This window comes from Oncorhynchus masou, unplaced genomic scaffold, assembly GCF_036934945.1.
Source record: "Oncorhynchus masou masou isolate Uvic2021 unplaced genomic scaffold, UVic_Omas_1.1 unplaced_scaffold_6665, whole genome shotgun sequence".
In the NCBI taxonomy this organism is placed as follows: domain Eukaryota; kingdom Metazoa; phylum Chordata; class Actinopteri; order Salmoniformes; family Salmonidae; genus Oncorhynchus; species Oncorhynchus masou.
Window position 1 is genome coordinate 1,419 of NW_027013112.1, and position 15,743 is coordinate 17,161.

Sequence of the window (15,743 nt, forward strand, 5' to 3'; positions counted from 1 at the left end):
AGTCACCATTGTCCTCATGGTTAAATCTGGAGCGGTTTAAGAAGGACGGCTGTATCTTTGTGGTGACTGGATATATTCATACAAGGTGTAATGAATAACTTCACCATGCTTAAAGGGATGTTCCATTTATTTTTATTTTTTCATTGCTCAACTGAGGGACCACTATCATTTTGCACAGAGTCCATGCAACACACAATCACAGCTTATTGTGAAAGACAAATTACTTATTCAAAATGTACTTTGTGTGTGCATTTCTTCATAACATTAGCTAGGCAGCTAACGTTAGCTTTAAGGTTAGGGATTAAAATTACGGTTAGTTAACACGCTAGCTAAGTGGTTAAAGGATTAATGTTAGGGTTGGCTAACATGCTAAGTAGTTGCAAAGTAGCTAATTAGCAAAAATATTAAAGTTATCTGTGATGAGATTTGAACGCAACCTTTGGGTTGCTCGACATTCGCGATATACAGTACACTCACCAATCCTCCCCGACCAACCTCCCTCCTATCTTTTCTATCTTAAGTAACCTTGCGTCTTTATCTGCGATTGGAAATGCACTGTATACAGAATCATGTATAGCACCATTTTTGGGGGACTTTTCCTGCATATGAACCTGAAAATTTGACATTTTCACATGATTAAACTTGCAAAAAATGACATTTTTAAATGTGGAGTTGTTTTACATGTAAATTTAAGCTCAACATGTGGCAACGCACATTTGACATGTATTCTTTTTGTATGGGCACACAGCCATTTACAGTGCACTGAGTAAGGTGGAGGAGAGCAATGCTGGGGTTCTAATACTGTACACTACAGTCCCAATCCCTGCACAAAGAATGAAATGCATTGTAATAACTGCAGCGCTTATGCTGAAGAGAGCTTAGTGTGCTGAAAAGAACAGTGCTAGTATAATTTAGGCTTTATATAGTTTTGCTGGTCATCAAAAACAACAAATATGGTGGTGCTATATCTACTCACATGTACTCCCTGTGTGCAGAGTGAACGGCGGAAGCATTACTATAACGCCACACCACGATGATGGAGGACAGCACGTCCAGGGCGGCATCAAACTGCAGAGGGTAAACATCAACACTCAGCTTTTCAGCAGAAACCCATGAGAAATGGGGGTTCACTTATATTATTGTACCCTTCAGTTATCCTTATCCCAATAACTCCAAGACAATGCAAAATCTTGCCTAAATTACAAGCTTAGACTCCTAAGGCAGCAGGACTCGATATGGCCAGGCCCTTGTGGAACTAGTGTGTTTTTGAGATCGACTACATTGCAGTTGGTCTGCGCAGCATCATCTTGCATCCCAAATACAGTGGCTTGCATAAGTATTCACCCCCTCTGCATTTTCCTATTTTGCCGCCTTTACAACCTGGAATTAAAATGGAGGGGGGGGTGTATCATTTGATTGACATATGCCTACCATTGACGGAAACTTTAGTGAAACAAACAAGAAATGAGACAAAAACAGAACTACTCCCCCCCAACCACCTTTTGCAGCAATTACAGCTGCAGGTCTCTTGAGGGTATGTCTCAAAGCTTGGCACAGCTAGTCACTGGGAGTTTTGCCCATTCTTCAATGCAAAACTGCTCCAGCTCCTTCAAGTTGGAAGGGTTCCGCTGATGTACAGCAATCTTATACCACAGATTCTCATTTGGATTGATGTCTGGGCGTCAACTCCCCTCAATAATTTCCCTGTATTTAGCACCATCCATCATCCCTTCAATTCTGACCAGTTTACCAGTCCCTGTCGATAAAAAACATCCCCACAGCATGATTCTGCCACCGCCATGCTTCACTGTGGGGATGGTGGTCTCAAGGTGATGATGTGTTGGGTTTGCACCAGACAAAGCGTTTTCCTCGATGGCCAAAAGCTAAATTTTAGTCTCTTCTGACCAGAGTACCTTCTTCCATATGTTTGGGGAGTCTCCCACATGCCTTTTGGCGAACACCAAATGTGTTCGCTTATTTTTTACTTTAAGCAATTAGCTTTTTTTGTTTGCTTATTTCTGTTTGCTTATTTTTACTTTAAGCAATAGCCACTTCTGTAAAGCCCAGCTCTGTGGAGTACAAGGCTTAAAGTGGTCCTATGGACAGATAATCCAATCTCTGCTGTGGAGCTTTGCAGCACCTTCAGGGTTGTTTGTTGCCTCTTATTAATGCCTTCTGCAGGTTTGTTGTGGTGCCATATTCTTTACAATTTTTTTATAGATTTAAAATGGTACTCCGTGGGATGTTCAAAGTTTCTGATATATATATATTTTTTATAACCCAACCCTGATCTGTACTTCACAACTTTGTCCCTGACCTGTTTAGAGAGCCTCCTTGGTCTTCATGGTTCTGCTTGCTTGGTGGTGCCCCTTGCTTAATGGTGTTGCAGACTCTGGGGCCTTTCTGACAGATAGACAGACACACATATACATACATACATACTGAGATCATGTGAGTCTTAAATAAAGTCCACCTATGTGCAATCTAACTAATGTGACTTCTGAAGGTAATTGGTTGCAGCAGATCTTATTTAGGTGCTTCATAGCAAAGGGAGTGAATACATATGCATGGACCACTTTTCCATTTATTTAAACAAAATTCACCAATTTGGACTATTTTGTGTATGTTCATTACATGAATTCCAAATAAAAATCCATTTAAATTGCAGATTATAATGTGACGAAATAGGAAAAAAGCCAAGGGGGATGAATACTTTGCAAGGCACTGTAACTAGCTAGAGCTCAAATCATATTGGCCGAATACCTTAGAGTGAAATGCTTACTTTACAAGCCCTTAACCAACAATGCAGTTAAGAAAAATACCTGCCAAGTAATTAATTTTTTAATTTTAAAAAAGTTAAGAGAAAAGTAACAAATAATTAAACGGCGTCAGTAAAATAATTGCGAGGCTACAGGGGGTACCAGTACGGATTCAACGATTCAGGCAGGGGCAGATTCATGCGGGGCACCGGTTATTCGAGGTAATATGTACATGTAGGTAGAGTATTTAAAGTGACTATACATAGATGGCACTGCAAATAGTCTGGGTAGCCATTTGATTAGCTGTTCTGGAGTCTTATGGCTTGGGGGGTTGAAGCTGTTTAGAAGCCTCTTGGACCTAGAATTGGCACTTTTGGCGTGCCCTCTTCACGACTGTCCTGGACCATGTTAGTTTGTTGGTGACGTGGCCACCAAGGACCTTGAAGCTCTCATCCTGCTCCCTGTCGATGAGAATGTGGGCATGCTTGGTCCTCCTTTCCTGTATTCCACAATCTCCTTTGTCTTGATCACGTTGAGGGAGAGGTTGTTGAGGTCTCTGACCTCCCTATAGGCTGTCTCGTTGTTGATCAGGCCTACCACTGTTGTATCATCGGCAAACTTAATGATGGTGTTGCAGTCATGAGTGAACAGAGAGTACAGGTAGGGACAGAGAATGCACCCGAGGGCTCCCCCCGTGTTGAGGATCCGTGGTGGATGTGTTACCTACCCTTACCACCTGGGGGAGGCCCGTCAGGAAGTCCAGGATCCAGTTGCAGAGGGAGGTGTTTTAGTCCCAGGGTCCTTAGCTTAGTGATGAGCTTCGTGGGCACTATGATGTTGAATGCTGAGCTGTACTCAATTAACAACACTCTCATAGGTGTTCCTTTGTCCAGGAGGGAAATGGCAGTATGGCGATTGAGATTGCATCATCTGTGGATCTGTTGGGGCGGTATGCAAATGGGAGTGGGACTAGAGTTATTGGGATAATGATGTTGATGTGAGCCATGACCAGCCTTAAAAGCACTTCATGGCTACCGACGGGAGTGCTACAGGTCGGGGCTTAGGCAGGTTACCTTAGTATTCTTGGGCACAGGGACTATGGTGGTCTGCTTGAAACATGTTGGTATTAAAGACTCCGACAGGGAGAGGTTGAAAATGTCAGGGTAAGACACTTGCCAGTTGGTCAGTGCATTCTCAGGGTACACGACCTGGTAATCCATCTGGCCTTGAGAATGTTGACCTGTTTAAAGATCTTACATCGGCTACGGAGAGTGTGATCACAGTCGGCAAACAGCTGATGCTCTCATGCATGTTCCAGTGTTACGCGCCTCGAGCGAGCGTAGAAGTAATTTAACTCGTCTGGTATACCAGGCTCCTGTCGATGGGCAGCTACTACTCTTTATGTGATCAAGATCCGTGATCCTGTGTCTCACCTTGCTCAAACTGACATCAAAACACACTGATTGTAACGTTAGTAATGACATCTGCCCTATAGCACTCAGTAGAAATTAAAAATGCATTTTAAAAAGTACCTACAGCGAAGCCGAAAGCCGAGGCACTGTGTCTCATGAAGGAAACAGCTGGAAAAAAAAACAAGAGAAACAAGTTTTACTATACATTCATACATGAAATATTAGTGGTACTGTTGTGAATGACTTTGAATAATTGCACACCAAACACTGACGGCGGTTAGCTCAAAACCGACTCAGACTACCAGTAATCCCTGGAGTCAAACACTATTGGTTCTCTTAACTACTTTAGCTGCACTTGATTGAATGTCTGCGACAATGGGACCAATAGAATAGTCCAAAAAGTGCAAACCCCACCTATCTGGCATTCCAAAATAACAAGACAGGCTCAATTAAATGCTCAAAGTAATCAAACCCAGGTCTCATATGGCGCAACTACAACACTTAGTTATATTCAGCAGGTGTAGTAGTAAGATAATGTAGTGCTAGCATTCAGCATCCACACCATAGTCAGTTCACAGGGTTGAGTACCCCACCAGTGTGTACACAGCTGTTTGTAATGTAGCCTCAGACTCTGCGAACACACACTACCTTACCCCCAGAGTTAAACTCCAGAGTGATTACCATATTCAGGACATGACATAATGGAATTCAAAACACATCCAGCCCCAAACCAAAGGGATTACCTAGCACTGAGGACTATGCAAAGTCCATACTAATGCAGTCCAGGATAATGACAACTGGCTTTGCTTTCCAAAATAATGGCATCTATTCCCCAATTTAATGCACTACTTTTGACTAGGGCCCATAGGGCGCTAACCTGTCCTCAACGTCAACAAAACCAAGGAGCTGATCGTGGACTTCAGGAGATCGTTGGAGAGCGCACGCCCCATCCACAGGGACACAGTAGATAGGGTGAAAAGCTTCAAGTTAATCGCCGTGCACGTCACAAACAACCTGAAATGGTCCATCCACACAGACTGAAGGTGGCGCAACAATGCCTCAACCCAGGAGGATGGGGAAAAAAAGTGCCTAGCCCCTAAGACCCACAAACTTCTAAAGATGCACCATTGAGAGCATCCTGTTGGGCTGTATCACTCCCTGGTACGGCAATAGCTGTTAAATAGCCATCACGAACCAGCCTCCGCCAAATACCATCCCCTGATCTTAGTCCCTGTTACTAGCCGGCTATCACCCGGTACCTTTCGAGACCGCTGCCCTATGTTCATAGTCATTGAACAGTGGTCACTTTAATAATGTTAACATACTGTTTTACCCACTTCATATACTGTTTTACCCCATTTATACTGTATTCAAGTGGCCGTGGATTGCTATAAAGAAAAGACATTCTGTTGTTCTTTTTGATTGAAGGTTAGAAGAATGGGCAAAACGAGTGATCAGTGCTGCGCTCCGGATCCAGTACCTCAAACAGCCGCCCTCTGAGCTTTTCACACACACACACACACGACAGTGTCTAGGGTTTCCTGAGAATGGTGCGACAAACAAAAAACATCCAGTCAGCGCCAGTCCTGTCAGCTTGTTGAGAGAGGTCGAAGTAGAAAGGCAAGAATGGTGCAAGCTAACAGGCAGGCCACAAAGACAAATGATGCGCAGTACAACAGTGGTGTGCAGAACGGCATCTCGGAACGCACAAATTGGCGATCCGTCACAGACGGGTTAATTGCAGCAGACAACCACACTGGGTTCTCCTCCTATCAGCTAAAACAAGAAGCTCCAGCTGGCAACTGCATGATGCCATCGTGTCCGCATGGACCAACATCCCTGTGGAACCTTGCCGACAAAGAATTCAGGCTGTTCTGGAGGAAAAGGGGGTCCGACCCTGTACTGGATGGGTGTACCTGAAACTGCAGAAATGTAGATTTTTTTCCCACTGGCCGAGACACAATGCATTGTTTTTACAAATTAATTATGAATTAAAATCTGAAATATCTTGGGTCAATAAGTATTCAAGCCCTTTTTAGAACAAGTCTAAATAAGTTCAGGGGTAAACATTTGCTTCACAAGTCACATAAGTTGAATGCTCATTCGGTCTGCAATAGTGTTTAACACGATGTTTGAATGACTACCTCATCTCTTTCCACTACAGTACCATTTTATTTAAGAGACCAATAATGATAAGAGACCAATAAGGCTTTTACTATTCTAGGTAGCTGTTCATAAAGGCACCAAACAGAAGACTGAAACAGGGAGGAACTACCTGGACTTGTCCAATAAGAAACTATCATTTAAAAATGATTTAGCTTGCGTGCCCCAATGAACAAGACCCAGGTTCTCTTTTCTGAAGTCCTCCTGGGGTGTAAAGCCCCATCCATTTATCCATCTAAACAGTGACACGCGGTGGGTGACAAACAGTTCTTTCTGGGTCATCCCAGTCCACTCATCGTCACGGTGACAGAGGCTGGCACATTACCCTGACAGAACACCAGCCACACCGAGAAAGAAAGACTACACCCGAAATGACACCTTTTCCCCCTATATAGCGCACTTCTTTTGAACAGGGCCCATAAGGCACTATAGGGAATAGGTGCCATTTCGGACACAGCTAGGGTCTCCGTGTGACAGAACAGATTAGGTTAGTGACCAGTCGTTTACAGACGAAGGCAGAAGTGATCAATTCTCCTCACTTTGTCAAGCCAGATCAAATGCGCAGAGTAAGGGTTTAAGAGGGCTTAAACCAACGCAGCACAGTAAAGGCATCCATCTTAGTGTTGTCACATTACTCGTAGGTATCATGGTGTAACAGGAGTCACACTGATTAAGTAACAGTACCGCTTGCGTCAAGAGCCCATACTGATATTCAATGTTTGATCCTCTGGGTGTTTCTCAATATACATTCTCAAGGGCGTTCTCTTGAGTACGTTCTTGTGAGGATGAGTGTGGAGAATGCATAAAAATGTACTTAAAGAAAATGCAACGTTCATAATTATCAGCTATATGTAAATTGTATTAATCGAGCTGGCCAACTAGTTTTACATGTTAAAAAAAATGTTAAACGACCAAAACAAATGTTATGAAAGGCAAATGGACAGCGTTCGCTAAAAATTCTTTGTGGGTAGCCAGCTACACATTTTGTCAGTCGTGGCACAAAGGATATTCTATGGAGTTAAACAGACCAAAATGTACACATTATGGTTAGTCAGGCATCATATGAGGAGAGTGAGACTACTTCTCATTCCAATGTCCGAGTTCACGTCAGCTCAAAACCAGCCGCCATTGACTTTTTTTTTTTTTTTTAGGTGGTTGCGTTATATTACATCGGCAATACTGGGCATATTTCAGTTGAAGCTTGCGTCGATGCATGCTTAGAAAAATGTACAAACGAAGAACACATCTGAGAACTGCCCTTTCATACTTTGATTTTGACTGTACGCCTCCCTGTCCGTGGTCAATTTGCGTGCTCGGAGCATATTGAGAAACCCCTCGTCTCAAACACATGTAACTTACCTATTGACACGTCTTAACCAGCTGCACCACCAGAAAGCTAGGAATTCAATGGCTCAGGCAGCAGTATGAGGTTGAAGAGTTAGTTTAACCAATTCATCTTGTTTACGATGGGGGGAAAAAATGTAAGAGCACTCCATTTCTTGAGGAAAACAGTCTGATTGTTGGAAAACAAACAGCCTAATGTTACATTTGTTTACTTTCCAAGCTACAGCACACAGTGACAACAGTAATCTCTGTATGATCACATACATGCACATCTTTGTCTTTCTCTTTTAAGCCCTCTGGCGCCATCTCCGGTCACCCAGAGTGACAGAGACATCAGAGCAGATGGGTCGGAGAGACAGTGACACAAGTCAGTCCTTTCCACATTATAGACGAGAGTTCTTTGGATCTTCAACCACTCAGATTACTTCATTTCTGTGTCAATTCTCTTTGTAAGTGTCAATGCAGACAGGATCTGACTATGATCAAATCCTTTGACAGGGATCAAAGATCTGACAAAAATATGATATGCAAGTGTTAAGATATACCCATGTGAAAAATGTCCAAGATAACACCATCTCACAGTCACAGGAAAAATGTCAAGAGTGGAGAGAGTTTTAAAACAAATATGCTAGCTCTGCCTAGGTTTTGAAAGGAACCTTAAGGTTCAAAGATCCTATATGGGACAGTGGCAGAGTCAGAAAATACACTGGACAGAGTAGCTACCCAGACAGACTGTTGCAGTAGCAGTGTGGGGGTTATAAATAAATAAAGCTGGGGAAGCCAAGCATGAATGCAATATTACAACCTATGTGTTGTGATCTTTATGTTTGCTCTAATAACCTGTTAGTTCATATGCCTTGCCACTGTGATATATACAGTAAGCTAAGGCAGAGACAAGAAAACAGAGTGGCAGAATAAATTCAGCAACAACTTTGTTTCATCACATAACTGGAGAGCAACATCTGTCTAAAGCATATTACATGTAACAAACAGTTATGACCTACAGCATGATCAATCAAGTTAATGTTTCCTACATTTTCAGACTACTAAATAACTATTGATTTAGAACCACGGAGTGTTACCACAAGTCACAATATAACAGGGGCTGCCTCAGCTATTCCGGGACCATTTAAACTTGCTCAAATCACCTATTCTTAGTCTAATACAGTGACAATTTAAAAAAGGGTAGCTAAAACAATTTCGCCCAATCAACGTAAACTAAATATGATGTGGTTGTTCATGGTACTGTGTGTATAAGTAGAAAAAAAACGTTGACTCACGATACTTGTGGCAGAAACACCAATACAGCCTCCACTTTTCATATGTTGCCGAAATTGTCTGACTGTCATACAGTTGGCTACACACTTAGCTGGCTCATCGTTGCCCATGAAAGAAACTAGTTAACATTAGCTACTACATTTAGCTACAGATTGAACTTCATCCTCTCAGGCCAGGGACACAATGTATGAATTTATGGTTGGATCAACGCCATTATAATCATAGGCCAGTACTGAGAATTAAGTAAAACCACAAGTCCAAATCCCATCCATGGCTAATTTAGGAAAGGAACCAGAGGACAACAAAACAATGAGATGCAACAACTCCAGATTTTTTTCTGTCAATGATGTTTGGTTTTTATTGTGATGACTGGTGTGAAGCCAAATCCAAACTGGCTTCTCTTGACACTTGTTTGCGCCAGGACCAGTCAGTCACAGTTGAGCCCTCAATTTAGCGCAACGTTGACTGGCAATAATTTTATTTAAAATCAAGGAGGGCAAATGCTCGCTGGCTGCCCTTGCATTTAGTGCTACAGGAGGCAACAATGTCATACTCTTTTGGACCAGACAGAATCAGCTAGATGGCCTACAGAGAGGGGCGCTTGTTTTTGCGTGTTTGGATGCTTTCTCTGGGAGATACATTCAGCCTCTCAATTGAAGGAAAATTAAGAAAAACAGACAAATTTTAATTTAAATGTCTATTGGTAGATTTTTGGGGGGAAGCCTGGTATCAATGAATAACACTCGTGTTGGGGCCAATGCCAGTACCCCCCCACCAAGAGCATTAGGCTTAACCTATGGTCCGTAGAGCAGTGTCAGTGTGCTCTATTTGAACCCCTCACCCAATCCCTTCCCCAGCCTATCCATCCAAGGTCAGGGAGGTGAAGTAGACATGACAATCACTTCGTCAACTCCATGCCCCTACACCCACTACTCTGAGCCTCCGTCCCCTTCATCCCTCCATCTGCTCCTGCTGTTCGTGTGAGAACAGAGAAGGGAGAGCTCCCCTCACTCTTTCACTCAAAATGCACCTCCTGCAGCTCTTATTTTTTAGACTGCAGACTCTTTGGGGGCTTGCGCTCCAGCTTAGACGCGCACAGTTCTGAATGCATTAATAATAGGACGCATCTCCCCCAGTCTCTCGTTTAGATTGTTCCTTTTGGTTTGTTTTTACTGTGCATGTGGCCTTGAAGTTCTATATAGCATCTCAATTGTATGTCTGTGTGGTTGGGTATGCGTGCGTGCATAACTGCATGTGCGTACGTCTGTGCATATCGCTGTGTCTCTGTCTCTCTCCAGGAAACACAGAGCGATGTTATCTGTATTCAAGGTCGCTCAGCCACCATCTAGACCGGTAGGGCACTCCCCACTCAAAACACAGGGAACAGACAGAATGGTGACATGTGGCTGGTATTTCACACAGCCCCGTGTTGGGTAATGTGATTTGTTGTGAAATTGATATTCAGGCTACCCAAAAAGCAGTCAAAGGAAAAAAAGGTATTTGTAAAGCAAACCAAGGAAAAGCTTTCGAAATTCAAAAAGTTATTATTTAGTGTAATCCAACAAGCACAACACATTTTCAAAGAGGGCACACACGGCAATTGTGGAACCGGATTATGCTGCGACATCCAACGAATGAGGGGGCAGGAAGAGCGAAACAGAAGCTCCACCTGGAACAGGGGTGGAGAAATCCACATTGTCAAAACAGTCAGAGTTGAGTAAATTGACAGACACGCGAGAGACCTGGCCTCAAATGGAATACCAAATGAATCTGCCATTTGAGAGCCGATGACGTGCCACTAAATGCTTGTTAATTGTATCCTGAGGACGATGTGAAGTATCTGGGAAATTTTTGTTCCTACATCAGCCTGGATAGGCGCACATTTACTTCCCTACCTCCCCCTTAAAACCTGTCACAGATGACAAGCAGCTTAGAAAATGCAATTTTCATAGTGATTTAATTGTGGTCAAGCATCTTTGAAATCACAAAGAATCAGCATTAAACAGAGGACAATTAAATAACACAAGCAAGCTAGCTGTGCTTTCCACGTTGATAACCTTGAACACATCCCTATTGATCTGCGCACCAAGGAATCTATATGACCCAAGGCAAATGTATTTGTGGACCTGCACACATCACTGAGTGCACAAAAAAAACACACAAAAAAACTGGTTGAGACAGTGTTTCCTTAATGCTAATGTTTTCCTGTTTGCATGCTCCAGTTGCCATCATTCAGGTAGATATCTACAGTACAGAGAAAGACCTAGGTGCAATAGATATCCATAATAGCCAGTCACTTTTCTTACACAGAAAAGACACACTGATCATACAGTGCACACCAAAACATCTGTTTTGGATTACACTAAAAATCAAAAAGGGTAGCAGAGCCATATTGTCCCATTCAATCTCGATGTCAAATAACGTTAATTACTTAACCTACACCACTGGTGTGATAATGCAATATGATCAATCAATATTGGCTTTCATTGAATTCAGAACTGTGAATGGGTGTGTACATGTGGTTAATGTACAGTACAAGTCAAAAAGTTGAGAATGCCAAGAGTGTGCAACGCTGTTATCAAGGCAAAGGGTGGTTACTTTGAAGGATCTCTAATATGATTTGATTTGTTTAACTTTTTGGTTAATACATGATTCCATGTGTGTTAATTCATAGTTTTGATGTCTTCACTATTACTCCACAATGGAGTGGACAGGTCTTTTCACCCCCAAAAATGCAAATTACATAACATTCTCAGTCCCATTTGAAACGTCATGACCTAACCGACTTGGGAATATACACTGCTCAAAAAAATAAAGGAACACTAAAATAACATCGTAGATCTGAATGAAATATTCTTATTAAATCATTTTTTATTTACATAGTTGAATGTGCTGACAACAAAATCACACAAATTATCAATGGAAAGCAAATTTATCAACCCATTGTTCGGGTCAGGATTTGGAGTCACACTCAAAATTGAAGTGGAAAACCACACTACCAGGCTGATCCAACTTTGATGTAATGTCCTTAAAACAAGTCAAAATGAGGCTCAGTAGTGTGTGTGGCCTCCACGTGTCTGTATGACCTCCCTACAACGCCTGGGCATGCTCCTGATGAGGTGGCGGATGGTCTCCTGAGGGATCTCCTCCCAGACCGGGACAAAAGCATCCGCCAACTCCTGGACAGTCTGTGGTGCAACGTGGCGTTGAGTGGATGGAGCAGAGACATGATGTCCCAGATGTGCTCAATTGGATTCAGGTCTGGGGAACGGGCGGGCCTAGTCCATAGCATCAATGCCTTCCTCTTTGCAGGAACTGCTGACACACTCCAGCCACATGAGTTCTAGCATTGTCTTGCATTAGGAGGAACCCAAGGCCAACCGCACCAGCATATGGTCTCACAAGGGGTCTGAGGATCTCATCTCGGTACCCTAATGGCAGTCAGGCTACCTCTGGCAAGCACATGGAGGGCTGTGCGGCACCCCAAAGAAATGCCACCCCACACCATGACTGACCCACCGCCAAACCGGTCATGCTGGAGGATGTTGCAGGCAGCAGAACGTTCTCCACGGCATCTCCAGACTCTGTCAAGTGCTCAGTGTGAAGCTGCCTTCATCTGTGAAGGGCACAGGGCGCCTGTGGCGGATTTGCCAATCTTGGTGTTCTCTGGCAAATGCCAAATGTCCTGCACGGTGTTGGGCTGTAAGCACAACCCCACCTGTGGATGTTGGGCCCTCATACCACCCTCATGGAGTCTGTTTCTGACCGTTTGAGCAGACAAGTGCACATTTGTGGCCTGCTGGAGGTCATTTTGCAGGGCTCTAGCAGTGCTCCTCCTTGCACAAAGGCGGAGGTGACGGTCCTGCATGCTGGGTTGTTGCCCTCCTAAGGCCTCCTCCACGTCTCCTGATGTACTGGCCTGTCTCCTGGTAGCGCCTACATGCTCTAGACATTATGCTGACAGACACAGTAAACCTTCTTGCCACAGCTCGCATTGATGTGCCATCCTGGATAATCTGCAATACCTGAGCCACTTGTGTGGGTTGTAGACTCAGTCTCATGCTACCACTAGAGTGAAAGCACCGCCAGCATTCAAAAGTGACCAAAACATCAGCCAGGAAGCATAGGAACTGAGAAGTGGTCTGTGGTCACCACCTGCAGAACCACTCCTTTATTGGGTGTGTCTTGCTAATTGCCTATAATTTCCACCTGTTGTCTATTCCATTTGCACAACAGCATGTGAAATTTGATCGTCACTCAGTGTTGCTTCCTAAGTGGATAGTTTGATTTCACAGAAGTGTGATTGACTTGGAGTTACATTGTGTTGTTTAAGTGTTCCCTTTATTTTTTTGAGCAGTTTAGTATACAAGCATGTCTCGTGAACTGTAATAAGAAGGGTTGAGATTCATACACTGGCTGGGAAAAAACCCTGATTCCATACTCGACACTGCAACCCCAAAGCACAACACGAGTCATCCTGAGGTAACCTTGTGGAGCTATATCACACAAAAGAGATATTGTGAGAACTATAGAACTTAATGTATTCTAATACAATACAGAGAAATCGGAGCTTTTCAATAACTATTCGAACATGCTTTGTTTGCTTTATTGTCAATGTGTCCACCACAGATGATGTCTAATGTTACATGGAGGAAAGTTGAACTGAATTAAACTAGTAACAGTCTAGAAATAACTCCTTGACCCCCAGCAGAACTGTGTGCTCGATTTTATACACCTGTCAGCAACAAGTGTGGCTGAAATAGTCAAATACTCATTTGAATGGGTGCCCACATATACTTTTAGCCATGTAGTGTGTTTAGTAAACATGTGCAATATGTTATGTGTACCGTATATTATGTGTTAGAGTAGATATACCCATACAGCATGCCACATGTTATCGATAAGTCATTAGATTTGAAAAATTGACAGGTTCATCAGTCTAAAGGGAACTGTTGCATAGAAAAATCCTCACCAGGAAGACATTGCCTGGTCCCAGATCTGTTTGTGCTGTCTTATCAACACAACAGAAACAGATCTGGGACCAGGCTTATTCCCTAACGGAGAACAAAGTAACGTATGCTCACTGAAAGCTGCTACTGCCAGGATCAGCGTCACAAAGATGGAAACCCAGGAGACCCACAACGCTTTCTTGCGGTATCTTTGAGCTTCGTGGGGCTTCAGCCTCATGCTGCTCTCCAGTAAGCCTGTCAAAAGCAACACAGTAATAAGCAGGGGTGAGATTCCAGAACGCTTTTAGCACTCATATCCTAATTTGTCGAATTGCATAAAATACACTTATGATTATCTACATGCCATGAAGATTCCTGGTTTCTGAAACAAAAGAAAAATGAAGCAATGCACAAATTTGAAGGATCCTTGTATTGTAGTCTACTGAAAGCCCAGAGGTGCGAGGACTGGCACTGGTGTGATAGTAGTGTATGGTTACACAGTCAACTAGTCTCACAATAGTGAGAGGTCCTGTGGGCCATCATTTTTTTAAATTCTAGACATTAAATCAAGTTGGTCACTAGCCGATCATTAGGTCTAACAAGAAACTATTTCCGTTTAAGAACCAATTGGAAGCAAACAGAAGAAAAAACCTACCTGAATGCAAAACTTTTTCTGTTTGGAGTAAACGGTTTCTGTTGCGAAATGTTTTGCAACAGAATTGGCATAAATACATATACAGTCACATAAAATGTTTTTTGAACAAGGTTAATTGCATATAGGAGCTAGAGGGTGGACATTTTCATTTTGGAGTCCTCATGTAGGCTATACTATGATGGTCATTGAGACCTCTCAGATGCATTTCTTCGATGTGTAGGATCAGTGATGAGTTAGTGCCCTGATATTATCAAGCAGCTTGTCTGTCAGTTTAAAACTAAATAAATGTGTTATGGCTGCCTTACTATGCCCCCTTCAAGTAAAGTCGTATCCATAATTGTTTCAGGTATCCAGTCCGCTAAGAGACTATGTATAATGGAAATTCGAGACATGCTGGGAGTAGCCCATAAGCGTTCTGAGTAACACAAATGCATTGCATTGACAGTTTAATTTGTGGAGACATTTCTGCTAAAGTAGCCTAGTCTAAGTGTAAATAGTATGCGTATTCTATTTTTGTTTGATTTGTCATAGATATCGGCCTACCTTGCCCCTCCACGCTATCGCTAATTTTCATCTCCTGGTCCATCTTAAATTTAGGGTGGCTGTTGATTTTGGGTGACAGTTGATGTGTCGGGTCGCACTGGCCGTTTACAGTCGACTGATCGACAATAATTGGATCCGGGATGGTGTTCACCCAATCTGAGGCTGTTGAGTCCGTCATTGTTCCAATTAGGCAACTCCAAAAACGGTTCCAATTAGCACAGGATGCCGCGCGGTGAAACACCACTTCCCATTCATTTCAATGGAAAGAAAGCTGAGAGTGCCGGGTACCTTTAGGCGGTGAAAAATATAAACTTTTCCCAACTTTATGCAAATCACCAGCGGCGACCGCTGGGTGATGACCAATCATAGGGAACAGTTCCCATGACGAATTTGACGCTATGCGACCCAAGGCTGGAGACTTTCTTCAGCGAAGATGGCTGACAAAAAATACTAGAATGGATTCAAATGAAAGTGATTCAAACGTCATAACGAATCATGCAAAAAAAATGTACAGTTGACAGGAATATGTTAGTTAATGTAGAGACAAACGATTATGCATATTTTAATCATAAAGTTAATTTTCGAAACCGCGACTTAGCAAGCTCGCTAACATTAGCTGGCTAGCTCTATGGGTGTTGTG

At 42.9% G+C, this 15,743-nt stretch overlaps 1 protein-coding gene across 1 annotated transcript; it reads right to left on the bottom strand.

Annotated features, from left to right (window-relative positions):
- Positions 1-976: 976 nt before the first annotated feature.
- On the bottom strand, positions 977-15,281 carry LOC135536822 (transmembrane protein 163b-like; the record flags this gene model as incomplete). The annotated part of the gene is made up of 4 exons (XM_064963074.1): positions 15,104-15,281; positions 14,041-14,160; positions 4,296-4,339; positions 977-1,068 (listed from the first exon to the last, which is right to left on the bottom strand). Coding segments are annotated over exons 1-4 (434 nt in total), but the record flags the coding sequence as incomplete, so codon positions are not given.
- Positions 15,282-15,743: the final 462 nt, after the last annotated feature.